Source organism: Lygodium microphyllum, chromosome 30 (assembly GCF_053477565.2).
Source record: "Lygodium microphyllum isolate KBCC chromosome 30, Lygodium_microphyllum_v1.1.10, whole genome shotgun sequence".
NCBI lineage: Eukaryota > Viridiplantae > Streptophyta > Polypodiopsida > Schizaeales > Lygodiaceae > Lygodium > Lygodium microphyllum.
In genome coordinates, this window is record NC_141164.1 from 43441832 (window position 1) to 43459540 (window position 17709).

The 17709-nt window shown below is 39.9% G+C and overlaps 1 protein-coding gene and 1 pseudogene across 1 annotated transcript; one reads left to right on the forward strand and one right to left on the reverse strand.

Annotated features, from left to right (window-relative positions):
- Positions 1 to 1900: 1900 nt before the first annotated feature.
- Positions 1901 to 2584, forward strand: LOC148009793 (casein kinase 1-like protein HD16 pseudogene; annotated as a pseudogene).
- A 982-nt stretch (positions 2585 to 3566) lies between these two features.
- On the reverse strand, positions 3567 to 8301 carry LOC148009794 (pentatricopeptide repeat-containing protein CRR2, chloroplastic-like). Its single transcript, XM_087672831.1, has 2 exons — positions 8256 to 8301; positions 3567 to 3922 (listed from the first exon to the last, which is right to left on the reverse strand). The coding sequence occupies exons 1-2, from the start codon at positions 8299 to 8301 to the stop codon at positions 3567 to 3569; spliced, it is 402 nt and encodes a 133-aa protein (XP_087528957.1).
- Between the last annotated feature and the right edge of the window lie 9408 nt (positions 8302 to 17709).

Consider the following 17709-nt stretch of genomic DNA (forward strand, 5'->3'; position numbering starts at 1 on the left):
CATCTTTGGAACAATTATACATGTGACATTGCAGGCATTGGTAGTGTGAAACTATAGTTTCAACATGGATGTGTCTTTACTCTTTAGAATGTAAGGCATATACCACAGCTCAAAAAGAGCTTGATTAGTACTCGATAGCTAGATGATGATGGTTTTCATACCACCTTTGGTGATGGAAATTGGAAGATCTATAAGGGATCTAGGGTTATTGCCACAAGTTGCAAGAGTGATACTTTGTATCCACTTCATGTATCTAGTGTGCATGACCATTACTACAAGATACAAGCCTCATATTGACGTTCAAAGCAACGAAAATGTTCATTAGAAATTTACCCCTGTCGTCGCAAAAAATGTCAATATTAGCAATGCCATAGAACAGTCGCTATTATTGTCACTATATGCGTCGCTATTTGTGTCACTATATGCGACGTTGATAGTGACGATTTGCGACACTAACCGTGATGCTAATACCGACGCATGTAATAAATTTACAATGCTAATAGTGATGGTTACAGGGAAAAAATATTTTTGGCAGGGCAGCACAAATAGCACTATGTGCTTTATTTGGGCCATACAAAAGAGTTACAGTAAAGTGTACAATGCTCGTCTCTATGAAGGCAAAGTGTACTTGAATCCATAAGACTGATACATAAAATAAATACAAGATCGCGTAATGAAAGTTGATACAATCATGGCAAGAAACAAAGAATGATAATAAGATAGTGCATAAAAAATGACTATATAAATCACATGACCAAAAAAGAAGAGGGTGTGCACTCCATGGATCTAAGGAGAAGCTATAGATCCTCGCCATTCAAAACCTCATCCCACCGCAAAGGAGCATCAAACAAACCCTGCAAAAAAAGAAACAACTACACATCAGTCCACCATACAATAATGTATTTTAATTAAAATTACTAATTACGGACAAGAAAGGTGAGTGACTTACTGGGCCGCTACATCCATACAATCGATCGATCAATGCAGTGAGACCGTGTCTCTCTACATATCAAGTCTCTAGGCCTGTGTGATTGCGATTTGTAATACAGTGCTACAAAGAAAACAAAATACAATTGTTAGAAACACGATTGTCAGTACAAGGGATATTGCAAAAAAATAAGCAAGCAAAACAAAAGAAAAACTTACAAAGACCTCCAGATAAGTCCTATGGCTGCCACTCCCAAGATGGTGAACCATTCCTGCCTCCAATCGTGCCCTCACCACCTCGCGCTATTGTCTCCAACATCTTGGAGAATCTATAGCCTTCTCCCTGAGTCAACGCCACTCATCTGTGTCTAGCCAACTCGGGCTTTGAGGCCCCACTCTTAAGTGCCTTGCGTGCATCTGATCGTCTATGTGACATGTACGCATGCATGCACTCCATCATCTAGCATGTGCAAAACCTATCTGCTATGGCACGTACCAGAAACTCCTCATGCAAGGATGCTACTATGTAGTCCTTGCTCCCCTCCGGTATGTTCTTCCAATGATCCAAGACCTTATGCCACAAAACTTGTTGGCACAAGTCTCTCATATGAGCCATCACCCTCCTCCCCTAATCATTCATGATGATGGCTCCTGTCCTATCATCTACAAGGTATCCATACCCCACCTACGGGGATAGTATCTCTTGGAGTAGCACCCATAGGGTGCCACCTATAGAGGACCGCTATCGTACTGCTGCGCATCCGAGGTGTAGAATCCACCAAAAAGTTGTGTGTTTGACATTTGTTACTTTGTACATACTTAGTTGTTGTGTTTGCATTTTTGTTCTGCGTGGACAGTATAGTGGAGAGGGGGTTGAAGCAAGAGGAACCATTGATTTCTTACAGCTTGAAGCAAATAGGGCTCTCTCCCTGTGTATGCTGACCACCACCCTTCAAAGAGTTTTTGGAAATTGTGGTCAATATGAAGTTCGATGAAGAGCCCAGTTATACAAAGTTGATTGGTATATTTGATGGAGTTCTGAGTCTAAATCCTGCCATCAGATCATTACTTACTGATGGTGCTGTGAAGGTGTGTAAGGCTGGACAGAAGCGATCTAGATTGAGCTCAAAGTCTAAGGATGATCAACCTCGAAAGAAGGTTCGGTTGGGTATGCCAGCCACACAATGGGTTACAGTGTATAATTTTCACAAAACAATGAAACAATGATACCACTTCAATGTTTCAGATGCTCGATTTTTGCAATATGTGAAAAAGGGATTTGAAGATGGCCTTTTTATTAGCAATGTTGCTTCCTGCTTAAATCTCTGGGCCTTTATAATGGATGCAGGAACGGGGGTTTCAGGACAAATATATGAACTTTCACATTTGTTTTTCCACAAGGAGTGGATCATGGATAACTGGGAACAGAAATACTACATCACAGCAGTGGCTGGTGCTGACAATGGAAATGCCTTTGTTGTCATGTCCAAAAGGGACATCATTTACTCAACAGTTTTACAAAGTGAGGGATTCATTCCCTTTCAAATGGATCATCAAAAAATGGAGGGAAGGATTTCACGTGACATCAATGGCTACTGCTGGAAGCAAGTGGGAAGTCTTGAGGCTGCAAACAAAATTGTTACACATGAGGGCATAATTCATTCAACCTCGTTGGTACAGGTTGAGGAGCAAAGTGCTCAAGGAAGGCTTAGACCAAGATGATTGCATCATTGGATGCGACTTGTTGGTGCTGCTGAACATGGGATTGAGTTGATGAGAAAGAGAGCTCTTGAAAGAGTTGCTTTTAATAAACTGTTAGCTCGCCATGGCTCCTTTAGTACCCTACTTTCCGAGTATCGTCTGGATGCTGAACAAGAAAAGTTATTGCCGCTTTTCTGGGGGGAAAAAAAAGGCCGCTTTTCTGGAAGGAAGGACATTCTGAGGGGGGGAGAGATTTTTGATAAAATGGGGAGGCTTTTGAATTGTGGAAAAAAACAGGCGATTGGGAAGAAAAGCAAGGGGGGGGGGGGAGAAGAATCAAAGGGATATAGTCAAGGAATCGGAAGCGCAGACATGTGCCGTTTCGAGGTACGCAGATGATATGCATAAGTTTTTTTTTTGTGGAAGGCGTAGATGGAACCTTGCTGTACTGCGGGATAATGCTGAGCTGAGGGATAAGCCAAGGGGTTGAAGTGTATGTTAAACGGGCCTTAAATGCATTTTTCAAGTCAGAGAAAAACTTATAGATGCAGATTATCCGACTGGCTTCTTCAATGGGATCAAGGCATTAGAGGATTGTTGATTCCTCCCCGTTCGGTACTCTCCTTGGACTCGATCTCAGAAGGTCCCGCAGCAGAGAGGAGAAGCAATCGAAGGAGGCATTATTGACACAAGAGCAGAGCATATTCAGTACCCTGCATCTATGCGTGGAAGGGAAAGAGGGCGCATATTCACTGATCCAGGATGGAAGGAGCTGAAGCCTGAAGACTATTCTGTTGTATATTCTGCTATAGCTGAAACACTTGCAGAATTATTGATACTCCATTCTATGTGATGGAATATGTGAAAAGGAGCAGATGTACGAATAGCTGTTGATGAAGTCGGCGAGTTGGCCATCAGCAACACCATCTACACCACCATCAAGAAGAAACCGAACGCCCTGTAGCATCAATCTGTGGCATATAACCTTCCGTTTTGACTTGCCTGGACAATCTTTGGAATTTCGCACAAAACATCCCATCTAGCACAAGCTTGGACTCATCACCAATAGAAAACTCGTGTACTTTTTCACCAGCCTCAATCCATGATTTTCCAACCTTCTTGTAAGAACTAGCATTTATCTTCAGTTCTTCTGTTCTCAAAGAATCTTCCCACATTTGGAGATCCTTATAGACTGTTGACATAAGCACATATGCTGAAGCATTCCCTGAATCCAATTGAAAAACTCTGTCAAAGCTTTGCCTTGCAAGCTCCACATTCCTATGAAATTTACAACCTGCAAGTAGAGATCTCAGACTCTCAAATGCTACTTTATGTTCTGTAAACCCAGTGTCAATGTAACTGGTAAGAGTGACAGCTATGAGCTTGATTTGCTCAATCAATTATCTTTTCCTTGCTGATGCCCTGGTTTAGGTTCAGATGCCTTTGAATCAGTTCAAAGCAACATCGACATGGCAATGAAAATGCATGTTACACAAGTTTGATCTTATCATAGTTCTATTTGGTGGAGAGTAATGTATTTTGGGAGAACTATGACAGAGTTTTGACCGTGCAAGAGCTGTGTATATCTGTGCAAAATTGCACCAGATCTGGTTGCTATTACAGAATTTTTATCTATGCAAGAGAGCTGTATGTATCTGCAAAAACTGTACCTTAATACAAAGATGTCTTCTTGATCCTATTCCAACCTCTTAGATCTTACTTCAAATTACTTTGTTCCTTTGGAAGAGACACACTGTTTATATGACATGAGTTTTTGTCAAGATGCTTATTGGAGATGCTCCCATTCAAATGTAGCTGATTGTATGTCACATATTATCTGAAATTGAGCTTTCAAATTGAATCTGATCTCGCTAGATTGACCTTCTATCCTGAAATTAGACAAGGTCCTCCGTGGTCACAACTTTACTTTCGAAACCCTTCAACACCGCTGAGAAAAAGCTAGAGTGACTGGAGTAGACGTCCTCACAGGTGTGACAAATCCCATAGGTGATGCAACTCTAGTAGAACGACAAGACGGAGACACCGTGTCAGTACCTCCACAACAACCACCTAAGCCATGCTCTCTCAAACTTGCACGAGAGCGAGGAGTAGCACCTATATCCTAAGCTCACTGCAAGCTCATTGCATCCACATCTCCACAGCATCCCCCAAAACCACTCCCTTTGTCCGGCCCAGGTCTAGAGCATCGATCTCGTCTATTGGAAATTTGAAGCATCAAAGCACACCAAAATAGATCTAACAGAATGACTTGATGGTGTCCAAGACAGCTCCTGGTTCGCCATATCTCTGAATCAAGCCATCTCATCTGGAGACATACGTGTGAAGATCTCCTGTAGCTCCTCATCGATCATCCCTCAACTCATCCTACAAATCCAAATATCCACAAAGGTCACCTACATAGACAAAAATTGATGTTAGCATAATCAATATAAATCAAGCAAAGCACGGTAATATAAATCTTCAAAAGATAATCTTACTTAATACATAACTTATGTACCCCTATAAGTGATTCGTTAATGAATTGAGTAGGTGGACGCTCCAAGCATGAATTATCCTATGGTTCCATGTCAATCTCCGGTCGCCACAAAAGGATGAGTCGACCTTGTTCTCAAAGAATTCTTGGACTCCTGTATTTCCATCATTGTTACCCAATTCTGGCTCCTCTACATGCTCCAAGCTTTCGGTGGCCTCCACCCCTTGCAATATCAACCCCTCTATTTGCATTCTATTCTCATCTACACTGGAAACATTGTTGTGATCATATACTCTCGCACTTCGGGAAGCTGAAGCTACAACATACCACCATTGAGGTTGTCAAGGGGTTTGGATAGAAAATTACATGTTCAAAATCACATTCAAGAGAGTTTTAACTTTGGTGACATGTACCATGTCATAATAAAATTTTAAAAAAAATGAGTTTATGCACCTATTCACAACGGGCCGATAATACAAACATGTCCTACAAATCCGTCCATCTTTTTTTAGAATCTATTTCAAGAAATGTAGATGGACCTCGTCGAACTATTGCCCCAGCTCCTTCAAGTACCACTTTGAACCACTGCACATCAAATAGGATAATGGAGAAGCTACGGTAATCCACCGTGATAATACTTTGCAAGTTTCCAAAATACTCCATCTCATCTATAATGGTGTTTGGATCCGTTGCTCATCGTTAGCTCTCTTGCTCGAACTTTGCCATGATACCATAATTTGTTGTGGAGCACATTTTGTTGATATGCTCCATGCGAAAATGCCGTCCGCACGACCATGCTGCACAATATATTTTGTACTGTATATTGAAACAGTCAATTAGTTGTCACATATAAAATCTAGATACGACAAACCCTAAATACATCGTCACCTTTGGACTTTATCCCCTCGAGAATTTCCACTTCTCAGTTGAGACCTCCATCCCTTCACGAAACGCTGTGGTCAATGCTCCATGCAACCATCACATTGACATAAACTGCAACATCTCCTCCATGCCCTCAGGATATTGAATTGGTCGACAACGCATACTACGTCAAAATTTGGATTTCTCTTCTTCCTGATCTTTCCTAGCTTGCTCGTACCTAGCAAGCCACGTCTCCATGGAGGCATGATGCAACATACAAAAACAATTCACTTTCTCCTCCATTGTAGCATCCATTCTTTTTTCCACCCCATTTCCAACCACCTCATCTTTGATCATTCTATCATTGTCCTTCAGCAACCATAGCATACTGTTGTCTAAATCCACCATTAGTAGCCACTATGAAATATGCACCTTAGACACCAACCAACCTTCAGCCATGCTACCTTCTGGCCAAGCTCATTGTTGCACAAAGCCTTTTAAGGTTTTCATAAAGCACTCCAAGAAGAACATCCATTGCGTATGGAGAGGTCCAGCAATCTCCACTTCATCTACATGATGCAACACCTGAAGGTGGGTTTGCATCGTGAGCATGCTGGTGGGCATGTACTTCTCAAAGAGATAGACCATCTCTAGTGCTTTCCACCTTGCGGATTCAATAGAGGATGTCTTGATCTCCTTCTGTGAGATCCATCGTACTAAATTTGACAACCTATAAATCACCCTGCGTATTTCTGAAGTAAGACATCCTACAATCGCGATCGGTAGTACAAACTGGCACAAAGGAAGAAGCATTACGAACAACGACTACACTCCAAATAGCAAAATACGCACGCCACTTACAATTCATTAATAGTACAAACGTGACATATCTTGTGCCAATCATGGGATTTTAGCCCTGACAATTGGTCGTCTTTAGAAAATGCAGACATGAGAGAACTCATCATACCCATCGAGTGCGAATAGACTTAATAATTTTCTTCACAAGTTGCTCTTCTTTAGTGGACAAAACCCATGAAGCGTGAGGTAGCTATAAGTGACCATTAGCACTCGACTGCGGCCAAAGCGCCTCCATCTTTCCTATCTCCTTCAAATCCATTCGTGTGCCTGCAGTTTCTCTCTTTCCTATGATGTGATTCCATAGTAAGCTGCCCACATTCTTGAAAATATGCATGGGATCCAACAAGTGGTTGATCTGTAAGTGGGTCCAATATGATAACTCGTAGAAAACTGAGAAACGTCGCATTCCGTTTGGATGTGACTCCATGTGGCCCATTTTTTACTTGTAGTACCAGCTTTGGGTGTTCATTTGTGCTAGAGGTCATCCAAGAAAACCTTCCCTCAGTTCACGACCCTCCGGCAAGAAAGCAGCGTGTCCTTGATATACCATCTTCATGGTTTGTGACTTTCCAGAGTTTAATTGTGGCCCACACAATGGATATGCATGATAATGTGAAGTAACAAGACCTGTCCCAAAACCTCTATCCAGTGAATACAAACTTGAATGAGCTATGATAGATATTACCAATGAGAACAAAAGCCTACTAACCTAAGCACTCCCTGAATCCCAGAAAGTCATGCATGGCCCACATGAGAATGGCTCGAATATTGGTGGACCGTCGACCATCGCGCTTGCTCATATCTTCCACCACGACTCCCTCCTCCCACAAAATCTTAAGCTCATTGAATAATGGACGAAGATATGCATCCATATTCTTAAGCTCATTGAATAATGGACGAAGATATGCATCCATATTCTTGACTTTGTAGCAGTCGGGAATGAGCAAGCTAAGGATGAGGTGTTCTTTCTTTGTAGAAAGCCATGGAGGGATTTTGTAGTTAACAAGGACTATAGGCTACACACTGTAAGAAGTTGAGCACTGACCGAATGGGTTCATGCCATCCATAGCAAGACCGAGCCGAAGATTCCTTGGCTCTCGGGCTGCAAAGCCTAGAAAGATAGAGTCAATGTGGCTCCATGCTTGTGAATCCGCTGATATTCGTTGGACTCCATTTGTGGATCTATTCTGCGCATTCCATGTTGTCAAGCTCACCATGCTAGACATATGAAACATGTGATGTATACCGGGGATAAGTGAAAAGTGTCTAAGAATATTTTGAGGGATGGTTTTCCCTTGCAAGTCCTGTTGATACTTGTGAGCACCAATCTTTGGACATGTCTCCATAGTCTTGTATTCTCCTTGAAACAATATGTAATCATTGATACATGCATGGATGCTATTATAGTCCATACCAAGCGATTGTAAAACATGTCGCATGTCATCACGAGACTCGGGCATGGTATTTGCAAGTGGTAATATATGATACTTTAGTAACCTGAAAAAAATCATAAAATACCTTGAAAAAGCATAATTGTTTTTTATGATAGTGCTGAAAAAGAAATCAATGAAGCGTATGTAGAAGGTACTTGAATAACTCGGTCACACTTGCATCAGTTCACCTGTATTTTTCTTGCACACTTAGGAGTGCAAGCAGTGTCTTCTCAGGAGAGATACTCGGCATCCATCATATAATGGTAGGGATGCTTCCTCTCTAAGCAGATCAGATGTCTCGACATCCATGGGCATCGATACATTGATCATTGCCTCCATCTCAAGCTCCAAGTTTGTAGAAAATTCTAGAAGGCTGCTTGTCTCCTCTAGTATTGACGGTATAGATTGGATTGTACCTTGGTGGATTGGCTCAGGCACTCCATCCATCGCATGCCCACGAACTCTTCTAACTGGCCACAAAGGGTGCACTCCTCCTTAGGATGAGACATCACCTCCCTATAATAAATTTTACAGTCACATCCAATGTTTTTGTATATGATATTCAATTAGTTTATGAATACAATGCATGGTTGATGTACACTTTTCTTATCGTTTGCTCAAAATATGTGATCGTCTGATCAATGATCTCAGATTGAAACTTGGCGAAGCGTTGTATGTGTTCCATAGACAATCGATGTCTCATTTAATTTCCAACTTATATTGAGAGCAAGGACATCGGACATCTTGATTAAGATATGCCTTGCGATCTTGAACATCACGGCCTTCATCGTTTTCCATTTGGTCTATGTTACGACAAACAATTTGTTTTTTGTTATCATTCTTTTTTTCTTTCTTAAATTGTTTGAGAAGGGATTTCTTCTCTTGTAACTCAACAAAATTAACATATATAAAGTCTCCACTTGCCTACGGACAGGCCTACTGTATGTAAAGTCTAATATGCTATTCATGGGAATGAGGAAGTAGCTATCCTATGTTGGAGCGTGTCCCGTCCCGTGGTATTGCACTGTACCACTACTACTCGTACTCGCCTTCTCAAACACACAAAAGGTGCACCCTTAACAAAACCTCTTTCTCTCTCTCTCTCTCTCTGTCTCTCTCTCTACTACTACTACTACTACTACCACCACCACCACCACCACCACCACCACTACTCACCTCTCTCTCTCTCTCTCTCTCTCTCTCTCTCTCTCTCTCCTACTGCTACTGCTACTGCTACAACTACTGCTACTGCTACTGCTACTGCTATTGCTATTGCTACTGCTATTGCTACTGCTACTGCTACTGCTACTGCTACTGCTACTGCTACTGCTACTGCTACTGCTACTGCTACTGCTACTGCTATAGCAAAAATCAAGAAAAGAAGACATTAAAGAACTACTACTACTACAATAACAAATAACAAGAAAAGAACTGCTACTGCTACTGCTATTATAAAAATCAAGAACAGAAAAAATTAAAGAACTACTACTACCGCAATAACAATAAACAAGAAAAGAACTGTTACTACTGTTGCTCTTGCTGTTGCTGCTGCTACTACTACTACTACTGCTACTATTATTACTACTACAAACAAGAAAAGAAGAAATTAAAGAACTACTACTACTACTACTACTACTACTACTACTACTACTACTACTACTACTACAAATAAGAAAAGAAGAAATTAAAGAACAAGATCTTACTCTCTCTTTGTTTTTTATCCATTCACTCTCCTCTCTCTCTCTCTCTCCCTCTCTCTTTCTCTCTTTCTTTCTTATGTTTCATGTTTATTCCCTCTCTCTCTCGTTCCTTCTTTCTTTTTCTCTCTTCCTCTCTCTCTCATTTTCTCTCTTTCTCTCTCAGTACTACACATCATTTTTAACAAAAAAAAGCAAAAGGAAAGGAGAGAAAACAAAAACAAACCAAGAGGGAGCAATGGCGGCTCCTCTTTGCGACGATAGCTCCTCTTCTCCCTTTGTACACTTCCTCCTCTTCTTCCCAAATGGCGGCTGCGGAGGTGAGAAGCTCTACTTCTCTCTCTTTCTCTCCCTCTCCCTCTCCCTCTCAAATGCCTGATGCAATTCACTCTCTCTTTCTCTCCCTCTTTCTCTCTTTCATGCAAAATGCTGTGCTCGGGTTTCGGCCTACTTTTTTTTGTCTGAGTACCGTCCATATTAGCAGCATCGCTATTTGCATCGCATATGCATCGGAAATGGCCATCACTATTCTCCTATATCTTTGTAGTACATGTTGTCATCGTGATCGAGTACCCAAGCATTTCCTTGTGGCATGGCCAGTTGGGACACATGAGTTAAACAAGAATGAAAGTACTTTCTCATTTGGGTTACTTGCCTTGTCTTTGTTATGTTGATTTTGAGCACTGTGATCATTGTGTTTATGGCAAGCATGCGTAGACATCTCATAAAAAGTCTATTTCACTGAAATCTTTAACTCTAGAGTTAGTACATTTCGATTACGTCAGATGCCAGGGTTATCTCTAGGAGGAAAGAAATAATTTGTCACATTTGTCGATGGTACTACTCAGAAGGTGTGGGTTTACCCTATTCGTAGCAAGGATGAAGAGCTTGACAAGTTTCAAAAATTATTAGCACTGTTTGAAAATCAAACTGATAAGACACTTAAGTATCTTTGCTCTAACAATGGTGGGGAGTATGTGTGTAAATCCTTCCAAGAATTTTGTGATAGCAAGGGATAAAGAGGGAGCTCACTACCTCTCCTAATCCATCCCAAAATGGAGTTCCAAAATGCAAGAATCGAACCATATAGGATAAGGTATGTACAATACTATCGCATGCAGCATTACCCCATGGCTTTTGGATAGAGGCTATTATGACAGCCATTCATCTGATTAACAGGTCATTGGAATAGGTCTTTGGGGGGGAGAGTCCCTCAAGAAGAGTGGTCGGGCAAGCCACCTTCCTATGCTCATTTGCAAGTGTTTGGCTACGAGGCTTTTGTGCACATCCAAAAGCCATACGGAAAGAAGAACGTAGCAAATTGGAACCAAATTCTTGTAAATGCGTATTCCTAGGATATGGTGACCAGGGTGAGATGGGGTATAGACTTTGGGATCCCAATAAAAGAAAGATAGTACACAGAAATGATGTTATCTTTTGTAAAGATCACATGCATAAGCAGCTCAAGAAGATTGAGGAAGTTAGAAGGGTTGTTTTCAAGGAGGATGTACCTTTTAGACAGTCATTTGTGCCCAATGGGTAGTAGCATATAAGTGCTATAAATACTCCTGAAAATTCAAGAAATGGTGCTAGAAATGACTAGCAAGTTATTGCCCATGATACACCATAGTTTTAGTCTAAAAACATGCAGTTAGGATAGCCTGAACTATTAGGACAACATGCTAGAATTCAGGACAGCAATGTATATATACAGAATTACAGGCCCGTATTTCAAGATAGCACCTGTAAATGCAAATTTGCAAGCCCAATAACCACCAAAGAGCCTTTGCTCTATAGGTTGACTCGATCATCGAGACCACTTGAGAGGTTTGTTCCTAGTGCGCAGTATGTTGTAGATTATATCATGTTGATAGATTGTGGTGAGCCGTCATGCTTCAAGGAAGCAATGGCTAGACCAGACAACAAGAAGTGGTTCAAGGCCATGATGTCTGAAATGGAATCACTTGATAAGAATGGTACTTGGGACTTGGTGCAGCTACCTAAAGGGCAAAAAACTCTTCCATGCAAGTGGGTTTACAAGATTAAGGTCACTTCCGATTCTTCACCAAAGTACAAAACACAGTTGGTTGCAAAGGGGTACAAGCAGGAATGTGGAATTGACTTTGATGAGATCTTCTCTCATGTAGTCAAGATGTTTAACTTGAGAAACATTTTGGGCTTGGTTGCAACTAAGGACATGGAGCTCATACAGATGGATATAAAGACTTCATTTTTACATGGTGATCTGCATGAGGACATATATATGCAACAGCCTCAGGGTTGTTTTGCTAAAAGAGAAGATGGTTTGTAAATTGAAACGAAGTTTGTATGGGCTGAAACATGCACTGAGGGAATGGTATCATAAGTTTGATAATTTCATGTAGTCTCAAGGCTTTCATAGAAGTCAAGTTGATCACTGCTTGTACTCCAAGAAGGCAGCAGATGACAGCATGATTATGTTCTATATGTTGATGACATGCTAATTACTGGCAGGGATACTCATACCTTGGAATCATTGAAGCAAAGTCTTCATAGCATCTTTGACATGAAGGATCTTGGTGATGCCAATCACATTCTTGGGATGCGGATACTCAAAGATAGATCGAAGGGGTTACTCTATCTATCTCAGCTGGAGTATGTATCCAAGATTTTGCAATGTTTCAATATGGAGGGGGGAAAGCAATCAGAATTCCATTGCCTCCATATGTAAAACTCAGTGGAGAGGAAAGCCCTACATCTAATGATGAGAAGGTTGAAATGACTAAGATTTCGTATACTTCAAGCATTGGTATTTTGATGTATGCTATGGTTGCTACACATCCTAACATTGCCTTTGTAGTGGGAGTGGTTAGCAGGTACATGTCATACCCTAGCAAGAAGCATTGGGAAGCAATGAAAGGTATTATGAGATACCTCAAAGTCACAAAGGATTTGTGCATCTACTTTAGTAAGTAGAAGGAATATTTCATTGGCTTTATGGATGCAAACTATGCTGGACATGCAGACTGTAGGAAGTCCATTACACAAGCCAACTCACTTGGTTGTCAATCACCATCATGCCCTACATTGGAGAAGATGGCTACATAGATAGTAGCATTATAAAAACTATCCAAGCATACTATATCAACTCCTACCTATGTAGCTCAATACTATAACATCTCTCTTTCTTTCTCTCTCTCTCTTTCTCTCTCTGTATTTATATATATATATATATCCACATACATGTAGAAGATTCTACAGCTGATGTAGGTCCAGCTTCTTCAAGAGGTACTCCGGGTTGTGGGGTAATTCGAAAAGCTGCAAGTTAAATGATCTTGCATATATTGACTTAGTCAAGTCAATTAATGAATAAATTGAGTCTACTTGGGCTCCACAAGATTGTGACTTGGAAAAGTTGGCACAATACCCTTAAAAAAGGGGTATTATGTTTAGTCATTAAGATTCATCACATCATTTTGTACAAAAGCTAGGCATATTTTAAGAATAGGCAGTACCATTCTATAACAAATCCATATATGAAATATAGAAACCCTTTCTATGAGGAAAATTTTACATCTATAATTTTTTCTTTCATGAATGTATATTTCTAACCTTATCTTTTTTCATGTTCTCTTTTTTTGAACTCATGTGATACAAATTTTTATACATAATGAAACACCCCCGCCCCCAAGATGGGGCATTAACAACTCCCATGTACAATGTAATCTTAGGTTATGCAACCTATCAACATTGTTGTTACCTTGTAGCATGTGACACATCCTTCAATTTTCATTCCTTTTAGAATTGAAGGTTCATTTTATTTTATTGCATTGCTAGGAAATATCCTTAGAGCCATGGTATCCACAAGTCAACTATATTTATAGAAATTGACACAATCAAGTTTCATTGTGTTTGGATAGGTGTAATTGCTTATACTTTTTGAAAACCAAGACTCTTCGAGATCCGCCAACTATCGTGAAGAGGAGGAATATCTATACTATATTATTATTTTTTTTGTGGGTTCAATAGAACCACCAAAATGATTTCAAACCTGGCATAAGCTACCAAATGTAAATTCAAAAATTTTCCCCAAAAAAATAGTTAATTATTTTAAATGCCTTTGTTAGATATTCCTTTTCTTTTTTTCTCCCCCTCCCATCTCTCTTTCTTCCAAATCAAAGCAAATACTTCTCTCTCTCTCTCTCTCTCTCTCTCTCTCTCTCTCCCACTTTTCCAAGTTCCACAATGAAGATGATGATTAGAATAAGATTCCTTTAGGTCCCACTTGGGAATTCACCTCTACATGTAAGTTGTTTTCTGCTGTGTGTGTGTGTGTGTCTTGCTTTGAGGGCAAGTCATTTTTTGCTCTCTTCCTCTCTCTCTGACTCTCAAGGCTAGTGTGCAATAGGTATGCATCCCGTTCTCTCTCTCCCTCTCTCTCTCTCTCTCTCTCTCTCTCTCTCCTTTGGTCAAGTAGGTGGAAGGGAAGAGGCTATGGTGAGAATGATGGTTGTGGATGTGGCATAAAGGATGATGGTGAAGGGAGGGCGGACATTGCAATGAGTAGCAATAACTAGAGAGAGAGAGAGAGGGGGGGAGGGCAAATTTAGAGAAGGAGAGAGAGAAAGAGATAGAGGAAGTAAAGAAACAGAGAGGAAATTTTTGAGAGTGAGAGATAATATAATAGAAAAAACTTATCACGGGGCGGGGGGGTTCACTATATGTACATTCTCATTATCACATGGGTTCATGGACTATTTATAAATATTGTTATATGTCAATTCTCCATGAATAAAACACAACCCTTTCTTATTCAATGTGTAAATAACCCCTTTATATTCCATCCTTTTGTATGTAAAAAGTTTACGAAAATTGTATTTTAAGACTCCCTTATTTTGAACCCACATGAAACATACAATTTCCATGAGTGAACTCACCAAGTTAAAATTAGAGAGAGAGGGAGGGAGAGAGAGAGAGAGATAGAGATAAAATGATGTATGAAAAATGAGGAAATCATGTAGAGAGGACTTTGATGTGGAATTTAGAATGCAGTGAGAAGGCAAGCCATGTAGGAGGTAGCCAATAGAGGGTGAAAATGCATGTGATAAGGTATTTAAGCATAGAGTTGAAGTGTATTTTGAAGGATTTCAATGTGAGCATGTGTAAGAAAGTGAGAACTCTAACTGGATAGAGAGAGTGAAGAATAAGAACCAAGAGATGAGCTTGAGATACCAATGGAGTTTAGAAAGTGAGAACTTTGAGTGGACATAAAGAGTGAAAAGTAAGAATCAATAGATGAGTTGGAGATAGTAGTGGAGTTTAGATGATGAATGAACATGAAGATGAAAAAATTTTAAGAACATACTAGAGTACTCAAGGATTTAGTAGGATTAAAAGGAATGTACTTGATGAGGGGATGGATGCATAAGCTCATAATCATATCTAGTAAAGGTTGATGATGGCCAAAAAGATTGTCCATGTTACTAATTGAGAGAGTGACACTATAACAAATGAACGGTATTTTCACATCCTTGGGAAAATTCTCATGGTGTTAATATTAGAATTAGAGAATTCATCACAGTATGAATTGAAATGTTCATCACTATAACAGATATACTAACACATATTTTGATAGAAATTCTAACTTCGTAAAAGAATATATAGGGTTTCACCTATAAGAAAAAATCCATATCACATGCATTTATAGGGTATTAGAAACTGCAGCCTAGGCTAGCCTTACATAGACTAAGCATAGGCCAACACAAAATAGTATATGTCTATTCATAGGTTTATGCCTTGCTTATGTCTTCCTTTCACTTAAGTGTATGCCTTCCCTAGTGTTACCTAACCTAGCCTAGCCTACACCTAAGCCCACACCTACCCTTTGCTTACGAAGCATAGCCTATGGTTAGCTTAGCCTATCCTAGTCTACACCTACAGTAAGCCTAAGCTTGCCATAGCATAGTGAGCATAGCCTAGCTAACTTTAGCCTAAGTGTAGAATATCATATGCTATCATTGAGCTTACTTCCCCTCACAATTATGCATTGTTGAAAATTGACTTGTAGAGAAAGTCCTCAATCTATCATTCCCTTTTTTACCATGGCCTATCTCTTTATCAACAATGATCTCTTACTGGCAATGATAAATTTGACCTCACTACTTGCCCCTATCACTGAACCTCTAGTCCTTGTGTTTGGAAACATCTTATGTACAAAATCAATTCTATCCTTAATCAAGATTAAATTTCAACCTTCAAGTACAAAAAATAATCCTTATGCTATTTTACATTATAGAATAGAGACATCTCACATCCTTACTTCCATATGAATCCTAGTACATGCCACCACTTCATTCAAGGAAAAATACATCATATCACTATGAGGACGTGGGGGACACATTGATCCCAAATCCCAAAAATACTCTCCTAGGCATTGTTTACTTCCTCCATCTTCCTAATTCTATGGTTTCCATGACTATTACCCTCCTCTCATGGGATTGCTACTCAAATGGGGATCATTGGAAATATGGAAGAGGACTTGAATATATAGAAATGTATGAAAGTGGTTTGAATGAGAAGGGATTTTGTGTCATGAAAGGGCTTGGCAATGGATTTAGCGTGGTAGAAGGACCTATGAATGAAGTATATGTGGGTATCAACAATTGAGATGTACAATGCATACTATTCATGCAAGCATGCAACTCCTATAGGGTTGGGGATTATGGTCTGAGTTTCCTATAAGAAGGTGGTAGGTTGTATTGAGTGAGGGAGAGGCAGCATACAAGAGACTTGAGAGAGGAGAAGAGATGGTTGTGATCATGGAGAGGACATGTGCAATCCAGTACATTATATGAGTGTGGATGGGGTAGATGAAGACCAAGAAAAGAAGAAGGTGCTCTCAAGTTGGAGAGCATGGAGATAGGAGATCACACTTGCTCACATTAAGGTCCTACAACCATCAACTGGGGTTCATGGAAGTGTGGAAGTTTCTCAAGATTTAGCTTGTTGAAGAAAAAAAAGTGGTGGCATATGTGGGATCATCAAGGATTTAGAGTTGAAGCTTCCCTAGTGGATAATTAGTGTGAGCTTCTCTATGCCTACTTCTCATGGTGGAGTTGGAGTACATAACAATGTTGATGCTACTAGTTTTTAAGCCATGGGTCAAGAAGCATTATGTTCTTTGATCAAGAATATGTATATTCTTGTGCTTTTCTTTCCAATGATAGAATGTTGTTATGTATTCATAGTATAACTTGATGCAATGCCTTAACCTCCGATTCATCCTAAAACAAATTGTAAGTGAACATGCCTAGATATATTTTACTTCACTCTATTGTGGCCCAAGATTGTGCGGTTCGATAGTGCCTTGGGCTATGGTGGCTTGTATTTTTTTGGTTGAATGAGCATACACCATTTGAGTTAATAGAAGGACATATGGTGAGGTGTCTTTTGGTTTCGGTTTGAGTGATATTTCTCTATTGGTAGTGCATCTGGGTCTTGCTCTAGGTGATATTAATTTTTGTTATCAAATTTTTTTAGAAATTTTATGATAAGCATACCCAAACATATTGTTAGACATACACAAACATATCCAATAGCATATTCTAAGGAAAAAGTGTTTAACTCTCAACAAGAAACTAGAAAAACAAGAAGCTTAGAACTTTCAAAATTGGTTAGCCTAGAACTTTTAAAGAACAAGTACCTCATAAAACACGTTTCCTATGATTTGAAGAAGGGGATCTCCTATGTTCTTGAATGG